The sequence below is a fragment of the Colias eurytheme genome, chromosome 15 (genome assembly GCF_061535395.1).
Source record: "Colias eurytheme isolate Ceu_HAF_F1 chromosome 15, ilColEury1 Martin Lab GWU primary, whole genome shotgun sequence".
Classification (NCBI taxonomy): Eukaryota; Metazoa; Arthropoda; class Insecta; order Lepidoptera; family Pieridae; genus Colias; species Colias eurytheme.
Window position 1 is genome coordinate 10,954,937 of NC_142994.1, and position 21,318 is coordinate 10,976,254.

Here is a 21,318-nt window from a genome sequence, read left to right on the forward strand (position 1 = left end):
GTGTGTTTTTTAAATTCGAAATTCTCGCTAAATATCACCAAGTCGAGGTCAAATCCCTGTCTAAGTATTAATGTTGGTAATGAAGTTACTTGTGCACCGCATATTTTGACGGCCGTCATAACTGTACCAGCGCTAGGGTTGTGTTTGTCCTCTAAAATCTTGCTGCGCCAGTCAACATTTCAGTCCTATGGTGAGTCGTTATTTTATTGTTAATTCGATTTTTATTTTCATTTATAAATGGTTAACTATGATTTGTAAAAATATAGTTTGTTGATATTAGAAATTAGGCAAAAAAACATAATTTGTGATTATAACCTCATATTAAGTCCCTTTTCATCAATCCGCTGGCATCAGTCCTTTGTCAGATATCGTGCCAGAGGACTGACGCGACCCCATAGTACCTACTGATGATTCTGTCGTTTTTGAGAACTTTTATCTTGATTGCTATTGGTATAAGCATTTCTATTTTATATTTCAGTTTAAAACATCATGCGCCACGCTAAAAGAACCTGAATTTGACTAGGGAAGAAACATTTAAGAAAGAGTAGCAAAGAAAAGAGCTATTGAAACAAACTACTAATAATTTTATTAAAAAAGATCTTATTTTATTTTAATTATTGATTTTGATGCTTTCAGGGCATAGCTTTTTATATTTATCAGATAAATACGTATACGTATATTACTGTGAAGTTAAATTACCTCAAAATAACATAAAAGTTAATTAATATACTTAATAACATTATAAAAATGTCAAGGGGCTCTTATGAAAACTCAGATGAGACTTTCATTCGAGACTTTGGTTTTTAATTTTACTATAATTAGTACTTTTAACATAAATATTGGTAGATTTTTAGGGCTCCGAACCTCAAAAGGAAAAAACAGAACCCTTATAGGATCACTTTGTTGTCCGTTTGTCTGTGAAGACGTTTTTTTTGGAACGCGTGGAGGTATCAATCTGAAATTTATATTGGATACTCAAGATTAAGAACCCTTGGGGCTGTAAAAAAATCAAACTTATAACGCAACGCAATCAAAAGATACCTACATCCGTTAATACTGCAAATTTCCGCAAAATTAAATATTCGCAAGGGAATAAAAAAAAACACAGGATGCTTGCAGTGTATACAGTCTACTATAAACTGCTATATAGTTTACTTCTACTTGGTAAATAGCAACGTCTTTATAACACAGATAAGGAAAAATTGCTAAAACTGTAAATTTTTAGTTACAAACATAATAAAAAATAGGTTTTTTAGGACTCCAACTCGCACTTGGCCGTTTTTTTGTTTCTATTGTTTGTGAATTACTTGAAATATCAAGTAAAACTAAGTCAAAGTAGAAAAAGTTAAGTAAGAGAGTAAGAATATTCACGTAGCGTTAAATGTCAGAAGGCTGTTTTGAAACTTGAGACATTGTTTTTTCCCAGTATCACATATTATTAATTATCATTTTTAAACGTAACTAAGTGATTTTAATACTTAAAAGACATGTGCCATTATTAAAACTGAGAGATTTGTAGTAATTTTCATTCAATTTCTTTAAGAATATTACAAAATTGTGTTTTTTATCAGTACCATGTTAGCCTCGTCAGTCCCCTGGAGGCCAATTTCAGAAAATTTAAAATATCTCACAATCTACTTAAAAAACTGGCTGGCCCGATTTGGAACAATATATTCATTAGATTAGCTATCATATACACCCTAATTTGTAACAATCTGATATAAAAAATATAGTAAACAAAATATCCTCAAAAGTTACCCCATTTTTGTATAATCACCCATATAGATAATTAGCTGTGCTCTGCGGTTTTACCCGCAGTGCTCCGCTCCTGTTGTTCTTAGCGAGATGATATATAGCCTATACTCTATAGCCTTCCTCGATAAAAGGGCTATCTAACACCGAAAGAATTTTTCAAATCGGACCAGTAGTTCCCGAGATTAGCGCGATCAAACAAACAAACAAACAAACTCTTCAGCTTTATAATATTAGTATAGATAAACCATTAGTCTGTCTCTATGTTGTACGGAGTTTATAATTTATTTACATACATGATGTAAGACGTTGTATCATGCTTTGGTATAATATACTGATCTTATCGGGAAGCAAAATCAATATTAAATGCAAAATGAGTGTGTTTATAACAAGAATACGTAGTTATACCTAGAGCGACATAATAAATAACTTTAACAAAACTAATTTGTTTTTATAAATCCGCTTTGTACTTACAAGAGACATTTATAACATTTATAATTTTAATCCATACTAATATTATAAATGCGAAAGTAACTCTGTCTGTCTGTCTGTTACTCAATCACGCCTGAACTACTGAACCAATTTGCATGAAATTTGGTATAGATATATTTTGATACCCGAGAAAGGACATAGGATAGGTTTTATCCCGGAAATCCTACGGGAACGGGTTTTTCTCTGAAAACGCGGGCGAAGCCGCGGGCGGAAAACTAGTTTATAATATTTCAACGTCTAGGTATGCTTTTGGATTTACCATTCGGTTTCAGTCTACAAGATGTGAATATACGTTTATTAATTATTTCAAAAGCTTATGTCGAACTATTGAGTTCAATATTTTATTATAAAATGCAATATAGTTCTAACTTACTAGTCGTTCAATTGTTTCATTTGTAAATTGAGAGCTTTGTGTGACGATTCTTTGTATTCTAAACACTTTTAGTTTCATATTATTTTATGTATATATCTTTTATGGTTTTTGTAATTCAGGGCGAATATAAATTAACCTACAACTGCAACATTATTAAATATATCTGTCTGTTCACGATAGCCCAAAAACAACTGCACCGAATTTCATTCTGAATACCAAAATCATCAATAGTTGGTGCTCTCTATGAGATTTTAGGGTATTTTTTTTTTAATTTAAAGATAACACGTCAATTCAGGAAATAGATAGAATTTAAGTTGTATAGGTATTGCTATGTTAATTATTATATGTAAATACAATATAACATTAAACAAAACAGTTTAAACGTATGTACATGTAAAAAGTAACACTACTAAGTATTATGGAATTATTGTCATTTATTCATAATTATTATCATAGTAAATAGTAATTGTAGACATCCGATATAAAATGTCGATTTATATAAAACTAGCGGTCCGCCCCGGCTTCGCCCGTGGTACATATTTCGCAATAAAAAGTAGCCTATGTCCTTTCTCGGGTATCAAAATATCTCCATACCAAATTTCATGCAAATTGGTTCAGTAGTTTAGGCGTGATTGAGTAACAGACAGACAGACAGACAGAGTTACTTTCGCATTTATAATATTAGTATATAAAATAAAGACCGGATAATGCAAAAAAGCCTTATAAGAATAAAAAAAATCGTTATTTATTTTAATATGGGTAAGTAATCAAGAATAGGGCAACAAAATATCTATGTCTCTTTATACTCGTATATTATTTTATCAATTCTACAAATATAATTCATAGTAGTGTGTCTTAATGCTCTTTATTAATAACTTAGTATTTAAAATATTATAACACGCTAGCTCTGCCCCGCGATTTCAACCGCGTGCATATTGTGAATTGTGATGTTTGATTCAAATATGAACGGAAATATTATTTTAGCAAAAGGAAATTATTTTAAACATAAACACTGAGTGTACATTTAAAATGAATTGAATTTTAGTTTAGGTATCAAATGCTTTTCTTAAAAAAAAATATTTAAATGCTTTGATAAAGACAACGACCTAATCACCAAAAAAATAATTAACATCTTTTTTATTTAAAGTAGGTAATCAATAAAACACATCATAAACTAAAATACCTACACAAATAATTATTGAAAACAAGTTGAGTTTGTGTGGAAATTTTAAAACCAAATTCGAAAAGTAGCAAGAATTTAAATCTAATATATACATATTATAAAGGCGAAAGTTTGTAAGGATGTATGGATGTATGGATTTATGGATGTTTGTTACTCTTTCACGTAAAAACTACTGAACCGATTACAATGAAATTTAGCACACATATAGAGGGTAACTTGGATTAACACATAGGATAGTTTTTATCCCGGAAATCCCACGGGAACGGGAACTATGCGGGTTTTCCTTTGCAAACGCGGGCGAAGCCGCGGGCGGAAATCTAGTAACACATAATTTTGCATTCAAATTGGCACGCAAACCCCGGGGCAAAAGTAGTTGGATAAATATATTATTTCTACGAATTAAGACGGTGTATTTTTTTAAATGATCATTATTTTAACAAAAACTTTACGACCCAACTACAAGTTAGCCTTATGAGTTTTTGTTGTCATTGAGCAAATAATCTTATGTGTTTTTTGCTTTTTAAGATACCTAGCTTTCCACCCGCGGCATCGCCCGCGCAGTCAAAGAAAAACCCGCATAGTTCCCGTTCCCGCGGGATTTCCGGGATAAAACCTATCCTATGTCCTTTCTCGGGTATCAAAATATCTCTATACCAAATTTCATGCAAATTGGTTCAGTAGTTAAGGCGTGATTGAGTATCAGACAGACAGACAGAGTTACCTTCGCATTTATAATATTATTATGAATATTATGGATTATTATGTCAATGATCTGTTTTTACGAACTATATTATGATATAAATTCAAATTCAAATTCAAATATACCTACACGTACTAAAAATTACATATACAATATATATAATTATATATTGTATATTTTCATGTTCACAAATCAACGATTTTTTTGAACCACGCCAATTTAATCTTCGTTTATACAAACAGGATACTTAACATATTTTATTAAAAAAACTTATCTACATTCTTAGAATGTTAATTTGAAACATTAATTAACGAATACGTGATTTTTTATTAAAAAGCGTATTAAAAAATACAAATAGCTGCGCATTCAAGCAGTAAACAGTTTTGCAAGGAAATAAAACACTCATTGAATAAATATTAATTATAATTTCCTTACAAAACTCTGCCATATGCATAAACATCAAACAATTATGCTTTCATTAAGCTAAGTTAATTAATTTTTTGAAATGCAATGCTCCATATTGCAAATATTGATCCTTAAATTTTACGATGTATTTTGTAAATATACTTGAAAAGGAACAAAATCAGGCTTTAACTTACAAAATATTAACTCATTATAGACTCGTTCTTTCTGCGTGAAATCACAGATTGAAAAAGTAGCATATTATGTGTAACCTAATAGAGCAAAACGTTACAGTAATATTTTAATGTAGCTACCTACTACCAACATTATCAATGATTTTCTAAGAAGCCTTTTAAATAGGTTTTCCCAAAAGTCGAAAATAGTTTGTTATACGCTGAATGTAGTTACGATACTAAAGCTATGGTATATTTTTTTTAGCCAGAATCGTTCTCTCCAGTTACTTTTTCCTACCAAATATAGGTACACTAGTGGTCCGCCCCGGCTTCGCCCGTGGTACCTACATGTTTAAACTATCCTATCTCTCAAGTTGGATCGAACTGCACATGGTGTGCGAATTTTATTATAATCGGTTAAGTAGTTTAGGAGTCCATTGAGGACAAACATTGTGGCACGAGATTTATATAATTAAGATTTATCTGTCAGCTTCTCTTCTTATTTGTACGAAAATAAATTTCTTTTTCACTTCCAGATTATTATTAAAAGTATTTTTGAAATTTTACCCTTGAATAGTGTATAATAATATGTACATAGTTAACATATTGTACGTCTATAAAAATAGGTTTATTGGTTTTGGGCATAGATTAGGGAACTTTATGTGTTTTAAGTGCGTTTGAATATAAACCTTATTTTTATCTAATTATGGCTTATTTTATTTCAGTGCCAACCTCGCTTCAAATCCTGGCTTCCAGTCAACATTGAGCCTGGGGTCAAAAGAGGTCATCAATGAAAAGGCTTACAACCCCTTCGAACATAGAAGGGTTGAACATCCGAATTCGTAAGTTACTTTTTATGACCATAACACACACAAATAACAAATAATTACTAAAAAATACCATTTATACTAATTAATACACATGTCTTATCTAAATATAATACTAAAAAGCCTGTCCACTAGCAGAAAAATTAGTTTCTGAAAGACATACATTTTACAGAAACGCATTAGCCAACCCCAATTTCGATTTCTTTTAAAAATAACGAAAAAGAGGTCTTATTAACACGAAAAGATTAACACCACTTGATTACCCACTAGAGTATCTACACGGGAATTCCCTCCACATTCTAATAACTTAATGAACGTTCAAATAAAAACAAAACCAATACAAGAAAATCGTTACAAGGTAAAGATTAAATGAATCCACTTAACAGTCCTCTTTCTCGCTCAGGATTTAATAATAATAAACGAGATCTGCACGTGACTTTATAAATATTCATTGATCAATACTATCTCTTAATTGCATATTATTAAGGAATGTCAAGGACTCGTTTAGTTCTTGCTATTATTTATTAACAGATAAACTCAATGCCCATAAACGTGTATCTGTAAAATAGAACGATAGTTTATATATAAAAATGATTTCGATAATTCTTTTTTTAATATATTCCTTCAAGTACGAGGATGGTTTTTATGTAGAGAAAACGTAAATATGTACCACGGGCGAAGCCGGGGCGGACCGCTAGTTGATGATAAATGTGTGAATTTAAATTTAATTCTAATAAATCAAAATCAATACACAAATCAGCTCTGATATTATTCTAACATTTCGCCCGCTGCTTTGCCCGCTTTGTCTAAAACCTAATAAATTATAATTATACTAAAACCTTCCTTTTGAATCATCTTTTGAAAAAAATCGCATCAAAATCCATTGTGGAGTTTTAAATATGCATACATAGGGACATAGGGACAGGGAAAGCGACTTTGTTTTATACTATGTAGTGATAGTGATAAATAATTATTAAACCAATAAAAAAAGCTTTGTTTCCTCACGTTCGCTTTGTTCTGTGAATCACAAACCGTACTGACCGATTTTGAAGAGAATATTTCCCCCAATTCATTTATTTTTCCGAAAAAAATCATCAGAATATCGTGGAAACTGAATGTTTATTTTACTTCATAAACTTGGATATCTAAAATTTTTATTCAAAGACTTTTATGGAAGTCTGTCGCAATGTTTCGAATGCAACTTTATACTTCCTTTTCCAACTTGTATTTTATCGTAAATACTGAAATCTATAATTCAAAGTTGTCGTGAGAAAATATTGAACATCATGCTAAAACTTGTATCAACAGAGTAGACCGTATGGTAGTTCAGGGAACTATAAATACATATTGACTTGAATGCGTTTTACAGAAATTCTCGAATGTGTAAAGTTTAATGTGGACGAAGTTGTTCTTATGGTTAATGTATAAAAGCATGAATATGGTTCAGTTTTCTTGGTTTCAAGCCATAAACTATTGCAGTGAACTCACTAAACAACGCTATTATTTCAAGCATCCATTATAAAAGAACGTATAGAAAAACAAAAAACTTTTATTAGACTCTCAATTTTCAACGAACCAGACACGTACTTTACTAACTCTATAGACGCTTTTATTACTACAGTCTCTTCTATCATCGACTGTTTCTTTCCTGTTTCCTAAGACACTTTTGTTCATCACATAATCTTAATTATCATTACATAATAATTCTTCTTCTCCACCAATTTTCAGAACAATCGGTTCCTTAGTGCACTTGCTGAAATCTTCCCTGGGATCTGGTATCCTGGCGATGCCAGCCGCTTTTAGAAATGCTGGTCTGGCCGCTGGAGCGATAGGCACCATTGTCATTGGATTCATTTGTACACACTGCGTTTATGTTCTGGTAAGTGTATGATGTTTAAAATGTTATCTATAGAGCTCCATATTACCAGTTTTGATTAGCACATCATTTTATATTTTTTCAAGAAAAGGCCAAAATAATAGAGCTTATAAAAGTAGAGCTCTTCTATATTGTAGTAGACTATTTCGACGTTTCAAATTCAAACTTAAATTTAATTCGAATCCAATTGAACTTGAACTACATATAAATAATAAAACTGTAGAATAAAACAATTTTACGCTTATCTAAAAATCGGAATTTATAAGAAATACTGCATACATCCTTTATTAAATGATGCGTTATCCATCATTTAATAAAGGACCTTCTATCTCGATACTAAACTTCATTCGGACTATTCACATAATCTATACTAATATTATAAAGCTGAAGAGTTTGTTTGTTTGTTTGTTTGAACGTGCTAATCTCAGGAACTACTGGTCCGATTTGAAAAATTCTTTCGGTGTTAGATAGCCCATGTATCGAGGCAGGCTATAGGCTCTATATCATCACGCTAAGACTAACAGGATGACATAAGACTAACAGGAGCAATACGGGTGAAACCGCGGGGAACAGCTTGTTGGATTATACATACGAAATCGTATTACTTAAAGGATATTTTCAAAATGGGATTGTTAGTGAATTCCTATTTCATTTCAGGTGAAAATATCACATGAAGTTTGTGTGGAAGCCAAAAAGCCATCTATGGGATTCGCTGAAACTTGTGGTGCGGCTTTTGAGTTTGGACCGAAACGATTAAGACCATGGGCTAACTTCGCAAGGTTACTATGAAATTATATTCGTATTTTGATATGGTTTGTCCAATTCTGAGTTACGTATGTATTATGTAGATACTAACCACGAGAAGTTAGTAACTCCCTCTAGGATGAGGACTAAAAATGCGATGTTTTCTATCGCTGAAGAATTTTCAATGTTATTGAAGTAGTTTTTAGCTTTATCTGTAAGATGTTACTTTAATATATTTTAATGGATATACAGGGTGTCCCACTTTCGGTATACTAAGCGCAAAGGGACTTGTAGTTTTGCATACGCTGAGTACGTAAAAAATAATTATAAAATTCCAGACGCATTTTTTTTTTAAATAGAGGAATTCTTAAAATTCCATGTGTACACCCCCAACAAGCAAACCGCCCAACTTTGCCACCCGCATGTGAGCTATCGTTTAAGATTATGTTTTCATAGACAAAATACTCACATTAGCGAAGCGGTATATGCCGGCTGCGCGAAGCTAGAGACGAATACATGGATTTTAAGGAAAAATTTAGCAAAAAATTTTTCGCGTAATTTTGTTATTTAAGTATTTTTTATGTGATCAGTGTATGCAAAACTACAAGTCCCTTCGCGCTTAGTATACCGAAAGCGGGACACCCTGTATATTGCGACTAAAAGCTTTTAATACAATTTAATACACCCAAATGACAAAAATTTAAAGAAATCTTTACATTCTAGTCTAATGTGGCATTTGGGAGACATTTTGAAGAAGACGCACATATATGAACCCTTACAACATGAAATTGCTTTTTGTTAATGTTGTAAAAATGTGAAGTTGGAGAATTGAAAAACTAAATCCTTCACTTTTACACCGCAATTTTGAAGTGTTTATACACTTTATATAAAAAACGGGTAGGAAATGAGAATTTCATTTTAAACTTTAAACGTGCATCTATGTTTATTTAACAAATATTTGGAAAAAGTTATCAATGAATACGTAGTTAACATAACATGTTTTTATAAAACGGCTTGGAAATGAGTTTTTTATGGTCATTAAAGTGTCTGCAATATATCCTTTTCATTAATTAAACTTGTCAATAATTTCCTTTTTAACCAAGAACCTTTTTTCAGGCTATTTATTGACTGGGCACTCACGTGTACTTATTTGGCAGCTCTTTGCGTCTACATCGTTTTTATAGCAGAGAACTTTAAGGAGGTAATTTTATTTTTTTGACTTTATATTTTTAAATCTAGGCAATACGGCGCAATAATTTACAGTATGACAAAGAGTGGAAAAGTTTTTAATTACCTTTAGCCATTTATCAATTTGTTTTTAGTGTGCTTGATGTTTCTTAGTAGCATAGCAGTTTGTTAATGGTACAAAATATTTTTTCTTGATTATCACTTTCACTTATAATTTATAAATACTAAAACATATTTGAAAGGTATATTTTCTTTTAATAAAGAGGAAAATAGCTATGAGGATACATTAAATAAGAAATCTTATTTTTATACCGATTAAGCAAGGTACGTCTTTGTTTAATCCAAATCAGTCTATTAATAGTCTTTACCCTGAGGAAAGAAATAAACATAAAACCTTATCCTCCTATATCTTATCCCCAGGTACTAGACGAATACATACCCGAGTACAAGCTATCCGTAGAAGCATACTGCGCCTTGACTCTCGTACCTCTAGTCTTGATATGTCAGATACGGAACCTCAAGTGGTTGGTGCCGTTCTCAGCGATTGCCAATGTCTTCCTGGTGATTTGTTTCGCAATCACAATGTATTATATCTTCACTGATCTGCCGAGTCCTACGGAACGAGAGATGGTTGCTAGCGTGACGCAGTGGCCACTTTTTATAAGGTAATACTTTGTTTATATAGTTAAGCTTTCAAAGATCGTTTATTTCCAGTATTTTTGACAGTCCATTGAAAATTACAGGTGTGTTTACATCTAAAAATGTGTAGCGTAATTTTTTTTTTTAATAAAAGTACTTACTTTTATAATGTTCAAGTAAAAAAGTTCCAGGCGGAAAGCTAGTTATTTTTGACGTGACAACGTCTTATAATTCGATAGCCGGCTGCACGCACGAAAAAACATGACTCATGCGGCGTTACCTCGCGCTCTGAGGCGTTCCGTAAGGCTTGAAGTGCAAGCGAGAGCGCGGAACGAGCGACAAAGAAGCACAATCGGCCGTTGTCACGTTCAACTATCGTCAGTAAACCGACTTTACAGACAACCAATTTTTTTGTTCTCCTTGTCTTGAACAAAAAACTACAGTAATGTTGTTTTAACGTAAACATTGTGGTTAATTATTATTTATGAAAAATAAAATATCTCTTTAATTGAATAATACTAATTAATTCTAGCTTTCATATTCAACAACAAACAAAAACCAAAGTTTGAATAAATAAAAGTATTTCAAAAACAACCCTAAAATGTTTATAAATCCAAATCCCTACATTTCTAAATTGTTGCTAATAAATACGCAATGAAGCCGAAATTTACATATCAGCTGAACTGTTATCAGGATTATTAGAACTAGTGACCCATTAAATAGGATTTTAGTGAGTTCAAAGCCAAATGAATTGCTTTTCAGCATTAACATAATAGATTATAGATAAGGATTAAACTCAAGATTACCTTGAATACTCGTGCTATCAATACAAGAGATGAGTCGGCACGAGTAGCCTAATTAATGATTATTCACTTCTCCCAAATATGTTTACTGTGGTTAACACTGTTCTAAACATTGATTGGTTTATATTACTACATTAATTAGAATGGTAGAACAAACAAATATTGGGTTTAATTTAGAGTGGGAACTTACAAAAAATATGTATCGGGTTTGGCAGGATACAGAAGGCTGATCACCTATTTATCCCTAAAGAAAATCGATCAGTAAAACAGACAGACAAACGAAACAGACAAACGGACAGAAAACTTCACTTATTTTCTACCAAATCAACGTTGCCAGACATTCACATATTCAATGTAGTGTAAAAATATGTAATGTGTAAGAATTTATAACGATACCGTATCAAAGTACAAAAATCCCCACTTTCTGCTTTATCGTAAACGTTTCTAATATAGAGAATATTTTAGTAATATTTTGCCTAGCAACGGGTCCTTGATGTGAACATCTTAGAAGCCCAAAAGGCTAATGTCCTTAAGCCTCTCCCTATCCATCGTTCATTGGCCATTTTATCTTGGCCTTACTTCCTTCCTTCGTGATATGATCTCTAATAGATATTCCTGAATAAGGCCTTTATTAAAGTTCCTTCCGAGAACCAAATATTTTGTGAAACAATATTAAACAGAAAATTCAATGACTCATTTTGTCTCGCTGCGAAAATAACTAAAATAGCTGATACTGTATTCGTAGTATATTATTATTAGTCTGTGCTGATACTGATTAATTATGAGTATTTCAATACTTACACTATTTTAATAATCGTTTTGCTTTCATTATTAAATAGTGAAAATATACAGTAATGTTTTTTATCAAGGGTGGGATATCTTATTGGAGACGATCATTATATTGAAAAAATAAGAGAAAAATTAGATAAAGTAGTTAGGATAATTATTGCTGGAAAAGTACTATTATACCTGTGATTTTGCCCATCCATCCTTCTAAATGAGAAATACTTCCCCTGAAATTTTAGATGTAAGCGAAAATATGTTAAATTAATTTTACTTACAGCACGGTGATCTTCGCAATGGAAGGTATCGGCGTAGTTATGCCTGTAGAGAATGAAATGGCCAAACCTCAGCAGTTCCTGGGTTGTCCTGGAGTACTGAATGTGGCTATGACAATCGTGATATCTCTGTATGGTATAGTGGGCTTCTTTGGATATATGAAGTTTGGAGATGACGTCCGTGGTAGTGTCACGTTGAATCTACCGCAAGATGAAATGTAAGTTTAATATTAGTAGTTTAATTTATGTAGTGATTCGTAGTAGTTTAATTTATGTTACTACAGAGATTCGGTCAGAACCTGTAATTAAAATGTCAAAGTAATGTCTAATTCGTAGAATCTTTTAAGCTTCTTATCTAATGGCACATTTTTCTGCGGATTAATGTTAATTAAGTTGGATCTTTTAATTAATGATTTAAAATGTTATATTATGGTAATCTTTCTCATTATCATGTAACATTTTGCGTTATTTAATTTTGTGTCGATTGATAATTTCTGCGACGTAGTGAACTATATCTTAAAAATTTACCGATACGTTAACTATATCTATTATTTCAATTTTTTTCAGACTCGCCCAAAGCGCAAAGATCCTCATGGCATTGGCAATTCTCTTCACATACAGTCTCCAATTCTACGTTCCTATGGAAATGATTTGGCGCCAATTGCAAGACAAGATTGCTGTCAAATACCACAACTTCACCCAAATTAGTATACGAACTGGATGTGTCATAGGATCTGGTAAGTTTTTAGTCCATATTAATATTATTTACATTTTTTTACAATTTGTGCGTGTATTAATAATTATATTAGGGCTCTTTCGTGCAAATATATTTAATAAAATAGCTATAAAGATAAATATAAGTAAGAGCCGGTCTAAGAAGTTTTATTATATTAAAATACAAATATCTAAACCGGTATATTGTTTGTTTTGTCTCTTCAAATCATTAGCTTACGACAAATTTCTTTTCTATTCTATTGCAAATTTAACATAGTTAAATTCTGACCAACAGTTGCGTTAGCCGCCGCGTTCCCCGACCTGGAGCTGTTCATCAACCTCTGCGGCGCTATCTTCCTCTCCAGCCTCGGCCTTCTCACCCCCGCCATCGTTGACACCGTGCACAACTGGGACAGGGGCTTGGGAATCTTCAAGTGGAAGCTCTTCAAGAACATCTTTATCACCATGATTTCCATGGTCGCTTTATTCGCAGGCTCCTATTCGTCTATCAGCGGAATGATTAGGAAGTTTAATGCACCAATGTTGGAAATGAATGCTACGAGTGTGTTGAATGATACGATGACGCTATGATAGTTTAAGTTTAGGATAGAATTAGTTGTGTAAATAATTTTGACACTGGTAAAAGCCAGGTTGTAAATGATGACAAATTAAATAGGTAGTGTTATTTTTGACGTGCAGTTGCATGTACGGTACAGATTGTGGTCTTTTTTATATAAATATTGATGAAAACATTGATACTGTCCGTTTGAAATATTATGTGATTAATAAAATTATTATGCGGCTGTAAGTATATATAATAGTGTTTAATAAGTACAAATAATGAGCTGTTCAATAACTAATATTATGTATTAAGATTTTTATTGTATTAATAATATTTTACTGTGTACTAACATACTATTTTATAAGTCTAGACGACTCTAAAATAGTTAATGCGATTTGACGCTGCAAGGTTAGAAGCGTGAACAAATATGTTTTGGCAGCTTTCTTTTAAAATGTTTACTGAATCTATAGGATTTCCAGTCGAAATAAAAATAAATCAGGTTTTTATTTCCTTATATCTATATATATATCAATATCAATACATATCTATGTAACGTATTATTTAAAATGCCGTTTCATGACGTAAATATTTAAAATTACTTTTTCTTCTTCTTTAGGAAAACAATTCGACGACAATATAGTATTATCTACGTAAATAATTAAACATTTTCAAATAAATCAAGTTAAAGAAACAGATTTTAAAATTGTGAGAAAGAAAAGGGCTAGCCATGACAATTGAAAAATACAAAGATAGTAGAGAGGAATGTAAATGATTATTCTCGGGAAGTACATATTAATACTTAGTTATAAAATTCCATATAAATATATTAAATAAATAGCTGAACCACGCAACTTCGTCTGGAATGCGTAATAAGGAAGGATACAGGATACAATAATAAAATTTAGTTCCAGATAAGGATTTTTTTCACATATTATATTTTATTATTTGATTTTTTCATTGCCTATAATATCTCCTATTGGTTGTTGCGTTTATGTCTCCTATTGGTTGTATTGTATATGTTTTCCCGATGAAGTTAATTTATCAAGCATAATAGTCACTACATAGTATAAAACAAAGTCGCTTTCTCTGTCCCTATGTCCGTATGTATGTATGCTTAAATCTTTAAAACTACGCAACGGATTTTGATGCAGTTTTTTTAATAGATAGAGTGATTCAAGAGGAAGGCTTTAGTATATAATTTATTATGTTTAAGACAAAGCGGGCGAAGCCACGGGCGGAAAGCTAGTAAATAATAATAATTAATGAATACTTAGATTGGTAAGTTCAATTCGTTCGTGCAAACAATCAAACAAACTCTTCACTTTTATAAAACCAGTACTTACATAATATATGATAAAAATTATTATTTTTACGAATTTTCTCTGTATCAAAATGATTTTTATTCCGAAATTAATATAAGAATCTAGATGCTGTACGGAATTTTCAATCTATTGTTTATATTTTTTTAATGTTACCAAATGAGATCAATATTATTAATTGACCACCAATTACCAAATCTTCTTCTTATATATAAAAACTAGCGGTCCGCCCCGGCTTCGCCCGTGGTACATATGAAAAATAGATGTTGGCCGATTCTCAGACTTACCCGATATGCACAGAAAATTTCATGAGAATCGGTCCACCCGTTTCGGAGGAGTATGCAGACTAACATTGTGACACGAGAATTTTATATATAAGATGAATCGCAAAATGTGTTGGTAAGCGCATAACTCGAGAACGGATGAACCGATTTCGATAATTCTTTTTTTATTATATTCCTTGAAGTACGAGGATGGTTCTTATGTAGAGAAAACGTAAATATGTACCACGGGCGAAGCCAGGGCGGACCGCTAGTGATTATAATAAAAATGTCATAAATTTGTGTCCCCCTTGTCCATAAAACAGTATTTACATTACACTAGCAAATACTTAAATAAACAAATATATATATCAAAATATGTATATGTGTATATATAATAATTTGTTGAAATATTAAACCTTTTAAAATATTTTTACTTTATGAAAATGCGAGATGAATATTTTACTTTACCTTTTACAAACATTATCGTTTCTCTTAAAATACTGTCGATGTTCAATTCCAATGTATGGAATTTCGATATATTTCGGACTCGTTCATGAAATCAAGAGCTCTTACAATTTTATTCATGTATTCAATAAATAAAATAAAATGGGAACATTTTAACGTTAACAAATTGCGAAAGAATTGAAGTAAATTATTACGAGTAAGTCATGGTAATTTGCTAAATGTGTACGTTTCTTTTAGCTTATATGTAGGTCTTCTGAATACTAAAGTCGATCAACAATACATATACTATGTTACTTATATACCTAATACTTTACAAGTAAAATAAAACCTTATGCTAATAGATGTAAAGCTTAAAGTTTATTGCTACTTATACCTAAAGGAAAGTATTAAAATTTTATTGGTAAATTTACTGAATTGTCAATAGGTACATTCCCAATTTTCTATTAATTGTATAACAAAGTTAGGCTAGAATAAAATTAATTAAGTTTCTGCCATATTTATAAGCAATACAATCTCCGTCCATTTTGTCAGCATGTAGGTATGTTACAGGTTAACTACGGAATTGTTTAGAATGTGATATTTAATATAGTTGTAGTTATATTTTGTGTATAGAATAAAAAATGACTTGTTTTATTATGATTGTTTTTCATTTACTATATAAACTTCCTAGTATTATGTGTACCTAAATATAAAAATACCTAGGTATCGACATAGTTCGGTCCCTCAATTGTTTTGCTGAAGTATTTCATAAAACTATTGATTTTTGTGTTTTTCAACTACAAATTATTAAATATTTTGCAACTGAATTATGATGACAATAGTTCAAAAATTGCTAAAAATAAGTTGCTAAAACTTTACACGGTAAATGCTTATCAGATCAATAAGCTTGGGTTGAATTCTCCATATTGCGTTATCACGTTCACATATAAATCTTAATAATTTTACTGTAGTCTGTAAATAATTCAAATGTGACATTTTTACAGCGCAATTCATTACGCCTATGCAAATTTAATAGCAACGAATGAATACTTAAAATCTGCCTTTTCCCTATCACAGGAGAAAAAGAAGAGTTGATACAATTTAAGAAACTGCTAATGTTACGAATACCAAGCTGTAAATGCAATTTTACCCTTGCATTAACCCGTGACGCGTCCTATGAACAGGCGGTTGCTCATAACTAAAACTGTACTGTAGCGTCCTGCGTAACAACGACTGTTCATAACGCGGCCAATGACTTTGAAGGTCACCTGTAGCTGCTTACAAGTGAATGTTTCCAGTATAAAAAATATTTGTCTATGCCTTATACATTTTTAATTCGAATCGGTACGACTCCGACGCTGGCAATAAAGACTAAAACCACAAAATAAAAAAAAAAAGTGAATCATTGATTGAGTTGCGTCATCGGCCATAGTTTGTGACATTTGTCTTGTTCAACGAATATTTGGATTGTGAATTATGCCGAGAGGAATAATTAGATGAGTGATAATTGAGACGTATATTACTGGAAATTTTACGTAGAATACGTTTATGATATTGGTTTTAGGGATATTTGAAGAATACTCAGTGAAAAAGTGTCTCAACTTTTCAGTGCGGAAGACGCAAAATGGCGCTTTTTTTCTTGTTTGTGAATAATGGAGATTTGTTATTATTCATAGTGAAATACGTTGTGTTAAATGTGTGAAAATATAAGTGAATGTATTTGGCAATCGTGTAGTGATATGAAAACGTGAATATGATCATTTGATGACTCAGCATTATCATGTAAGTGTTAGTATGTAAGCAATTAAAATTAAAACAAAAGAAAATCAATTTTTTATAATTTTATAGAAAAAATATATCGTCATGATTACATTTTTATGCTATAACTAGTTTCTTCCTCTTTCCAAAAATATATCATACATGGCATATAATTATAGAACAATAGGGTAAATAAAATTTTCAAACTCGGTAGTCATAAAAAAGCTAGATTTCGTGAACTCCCTTGACACTATCGGGATCGGTGCCGGCTGTGCGCCGGACGCGTCACGGGTTAATGGAAACATGCCTCATTTTTTACCTAAAATTTAGTAAAATGATAAGACCTGTAGATTTTATCATTAGAAGAATATGAATTAGCTTATTATAATTCTTCAAAATAATAAATCAATATTTTATTCTTTCAAAAACGTACATACGTAAATCTTAAAGTAAATTACAGTAAACATGCCTACACCGATTGATTTGATGAAAATTTGATACAAAGAATAACAAGACTTTTATAAATAACAACTTGATAGATGCTTCAAAAAAAATCTTTAAGGAATTTAACGTGGCAAATCTGTGTGCCCCAGTTTACCTGATAATGAAGACTAGAAGCGAAGCTGCGAGCACAAAGCTAGTTATTTAAATTATTCTATAATAAACAAAACTACAATGTCAGATATATCATATAAGTCAACTAAACTTCGCGTTTAAAGCGGGTGATCCACTGGCGAGCCGACGAGCCGACGGTTTAGATCGTTGACTCGTTGGCTCGTTGGCTCGTCGACTCGCGTTGGTGATCCATTAGCGTACCAAACAGTTTACTCTCATCGTTGGCGAAGTCATGGCGTGTTACTTGGGGGTACTTTTAAATCAGGAGAAAGAACAAAAAAAGAAGAAAAGACGCAGATATTGAATGGTGTTTTTAATATCAGATATTGTACCGTTGGGATCATTTTTTTGGTAGATCTCTAAAAGTTTATTGTACGCGGAAGTTTTTAGCAATTTATTTTTATAGTCTCTGCTGATGTACTTCCATAGACAATCATGTTCCTAAAAACATTTTATAAATTCCGACACAAACTCGCGACGAAACGAGCGTAAATCCATTTTTGTAGCTAGACGCAGCGCGTGCGGTCTACACGAAAGTCGCAAAAAGACTGTAGGCTCGCGGGCTCGCCTGATCCACTGGCGGTTTTCTGGACCGCGGACTTAGAATTTCAAGCATGCACAACGAGCCAGCGAGCAAATTCGCCGTTCTTTAAGTCCGCAGGCTTTTAAGTGCTCCATTGGCGGTTTAGACCTTTGGCTCGCGAGTTCGTTAGCGTACCAGCGGTTTTGCTCGCCAATGGATCACCCGCTTAAGCTAGTAGTAATTAATTTTTAATAATCCTAAAATAAATCTCAATGACAATTTATAAATTGTCATTGAGATTTATTATTATACGAGAAAATTATGATCGGGACCTTTAACAATTGACTGACCCTTATGTTTAATGAGAACACGAGTAGGTACATATTTTATTCTCATCAAATATAATAATCCGTAAGTTTTACTGTTTGCAATTAAAATAGTTATTTCTCGGATAGATGAGCTTTTAATATAGTGAGTACAAAGTATAATATAATATAGGTAACAATTATAATTAGATCTTCCAATTTTATGGAAGAGATTTTGTAAGTAAGTAGGTACCTATCTAGTTTATTGATAAGTCTCTCATTTAAATCTTATATATAAATCTCATATTATATAATAAATAACCTTACTAAATTTCACCAGAATCTGTTCATAGTCCGAGAGTCACATGCATTTTCGGTTCATTATTTCCTCCTGAGTGAACATCAGGGAAATTGGTCATGAAAATATGTCATGGGCTCCCGACCTATCAGTTCTTTAACTGTGAACGCATAATCAGACAAACAGAGGTTACTTTTGCATTTCTAATATTAGTAGGGATAACTTGTTAGTTAACTCAGTAAAAGTTTTAATATTGTTACGGTACCTTTTATGTCCCGTAATGTTTATGTGAATTACATATACAAACATTCACGATATTTTTATTTGCAACCCAAAAGCTTTATTGCACTAACGGTACTTATTTTGAAAGGCTTTTTTCCTTGTTGTTTCAAGTGAAGTGGTAAAAGGTGTTAAAATTGGCGAAGTTTGTACCGCATTGTGAATTCTCTTCATTCACAGAGATTAGACGCTTACCTAGGTATATGAGTAAAAAACCAAACTATATATATATATGTTTATTCATATTATTCACAAGTAATCCGCCAGAAAACATAGACTATTCCATTCCTGGAGTAGAAAGAAATTCGAACTTCCTCTTCTTCAACTAAGTCTGCTTAAAAAGCAATGATAGTATAATCGTAATTTTTACCTACTTGAAATGATGATGAATGAAACATATGAAATATTTAATCTTCGGAAACAAAGATAAATCATTAAACATTAATCAATCAACCATACTTACCGACTTACCTATGCATCGCCATATTATAAAACAGGGACGTATCTCCATCTAAAAAAACCCAAAGAATACAAGATAATAACTGATTTATAAATAAAACTGATACCGATGAATGATATTGATAGTCTAATATTAAATTTACTTCAAGGATCAATCATAAAGAAAATTATAAACCACTAGCGGTCCGCCCCGGCTTCGCCCGTGGTACATATTTCGCAATAAAAGGTAGCCTATGTTCTTTCTCAGGGTCTAAAAATTATCTGTGCCAAATTTCATCAAAATCGGTCCAGTAGTTTATGCGTGAAAACCATACATACATACATATTACATACATACAAACCTTTCCTCTTTATAATATTAGTATCTATAGATATAGATTAATTACAAAATATCCTTGACCAATACTTCATAACAAAATTGATTTTCTTGTTTGATTAAAATAATTATTTTGATGGGGAAATTATTTTCCATGAATTGATATGAAAAACCATGAAAATGGTTATGTGACGTCACCTTGCACCGTTTGTAATTAGATGAATGATATTCTATGACAAGTTCTTGTTATCTGTAAACAATTTCAATTCATCAAACAACTGTTTACAAATGCTAAAATATACAAACATAATAAGTACCTACCGCTTTATTTTAAATTCCAATTGACTGGAAGAGATAGATAATAGATAGCTTCCTCATCATAAGACCAATATTTGGCACCACAGCTTTTTTATAGCGGCAGTACACATGGGGCCAAGGCGTTGGGCCAACGTGTTGGGAAAGAATGAAGTTTCCTGTTCACACATTGGCGTACAGATCATTCTGCATTGGCGCTTCAAGGATGGACGTAGTCCGTAGAAGTTCTTGCAGCCGCGGCAATTTATTTATACAGTGCGTTTAATTATTACGTACATGTGCATCAATAACAATGAATGTACTCTGCCGTCTGCGATGATACTCTATTGTCCTTTTTTATTTCTGTATAAATATTTATTCCTATCATATCCTTTTTTATTTTTTAGTTTATTATGTTTAGATTTTTTCAAATGTTTAAAATGTGTACATTTTACACTTAACCCATTGACCACCGAGCGGCCCGATCGGGCCGAGACACAATAGATTTTCTATTGTGTCTGTGATCCGAGGACTGACGGATTTTAAATTTACCTATAAAACGAAACTTTAAAGATTATAATATAATATTATTATATTAAATGATAATATTATTTATGTAATAAAGCACAATTTGATCAAAACCACGCTCATTGTATATTGTTATTTAATTTTTAAGAACAAGTAACTTTTTAATACTATTTTACTCTTTTTATAAATATATATTTTTTTTATCGCATTGTATGAAAGTGAGATAAGAAAAACATCTAGAATAATATAATAAATAGAAAATAAAACATCTGATTTATTGAGATTGGTTTTTATTTTTCTGTAGTTCATGTCGTGGATTCCAAATTATTCCTTCATGTCGATACAATTCTACGAATTTTGAAACCTCATTGCTTGTCCACATCGGCGCCTCGGGCCTCCATCGCTATTGGAACATGGTTAAACGTAAATTT

At 31.8% G+C, this 21,318-nt stretch overlaps 1 protein-coding gene across 1 annotated transcript in view; it reads left to right on the forward strand.

The window, feature by feature from the left end:
- The window catches only part of LOC149902570 (proton-coupled amino acid transporter-like protein acs), a 51,806-nt gene extending 37,799 nt beyond the window's left edge, over positions 1-14,007 (forward strand). Inside the window, exons 3-10 of the mRNA XM_090110050.1 lie at positions 5,801-5,917; positions 7,631-7,781; positions 8,436-8,557; positions 9,639-9,723; positions 10,131-10,375; positions 12,216-12,428; positions 12,778-12,947; positions 13,220-14,007. Coding sequence (XP_089966176.1) covers positions 5,801-5,917; positions 7,631-7,781; positions 8,436-8,557; positions 9,639-9,723; positions 10,131-10,375; positions 12,216-12,428; positions 12,778-12,947; positions 13,220-13,515 — 1,399 coding nt within the window. The 3' untranslated portion in view covers positions 13,516-14,007. The remainder of the gene's footprint in view (positions 1-5,800; positions 5,918-7,630; positions 7,782-8,435; positions 8,558-9,638; positions 9,724-10,130; positions 10,376-12,215; positions 12,429-12,777; positions 12,948-13,219) is intronic.
- The last annotated feature ends 7,311 nt before the right edge of the window (positions 14,008-21,318 follow it).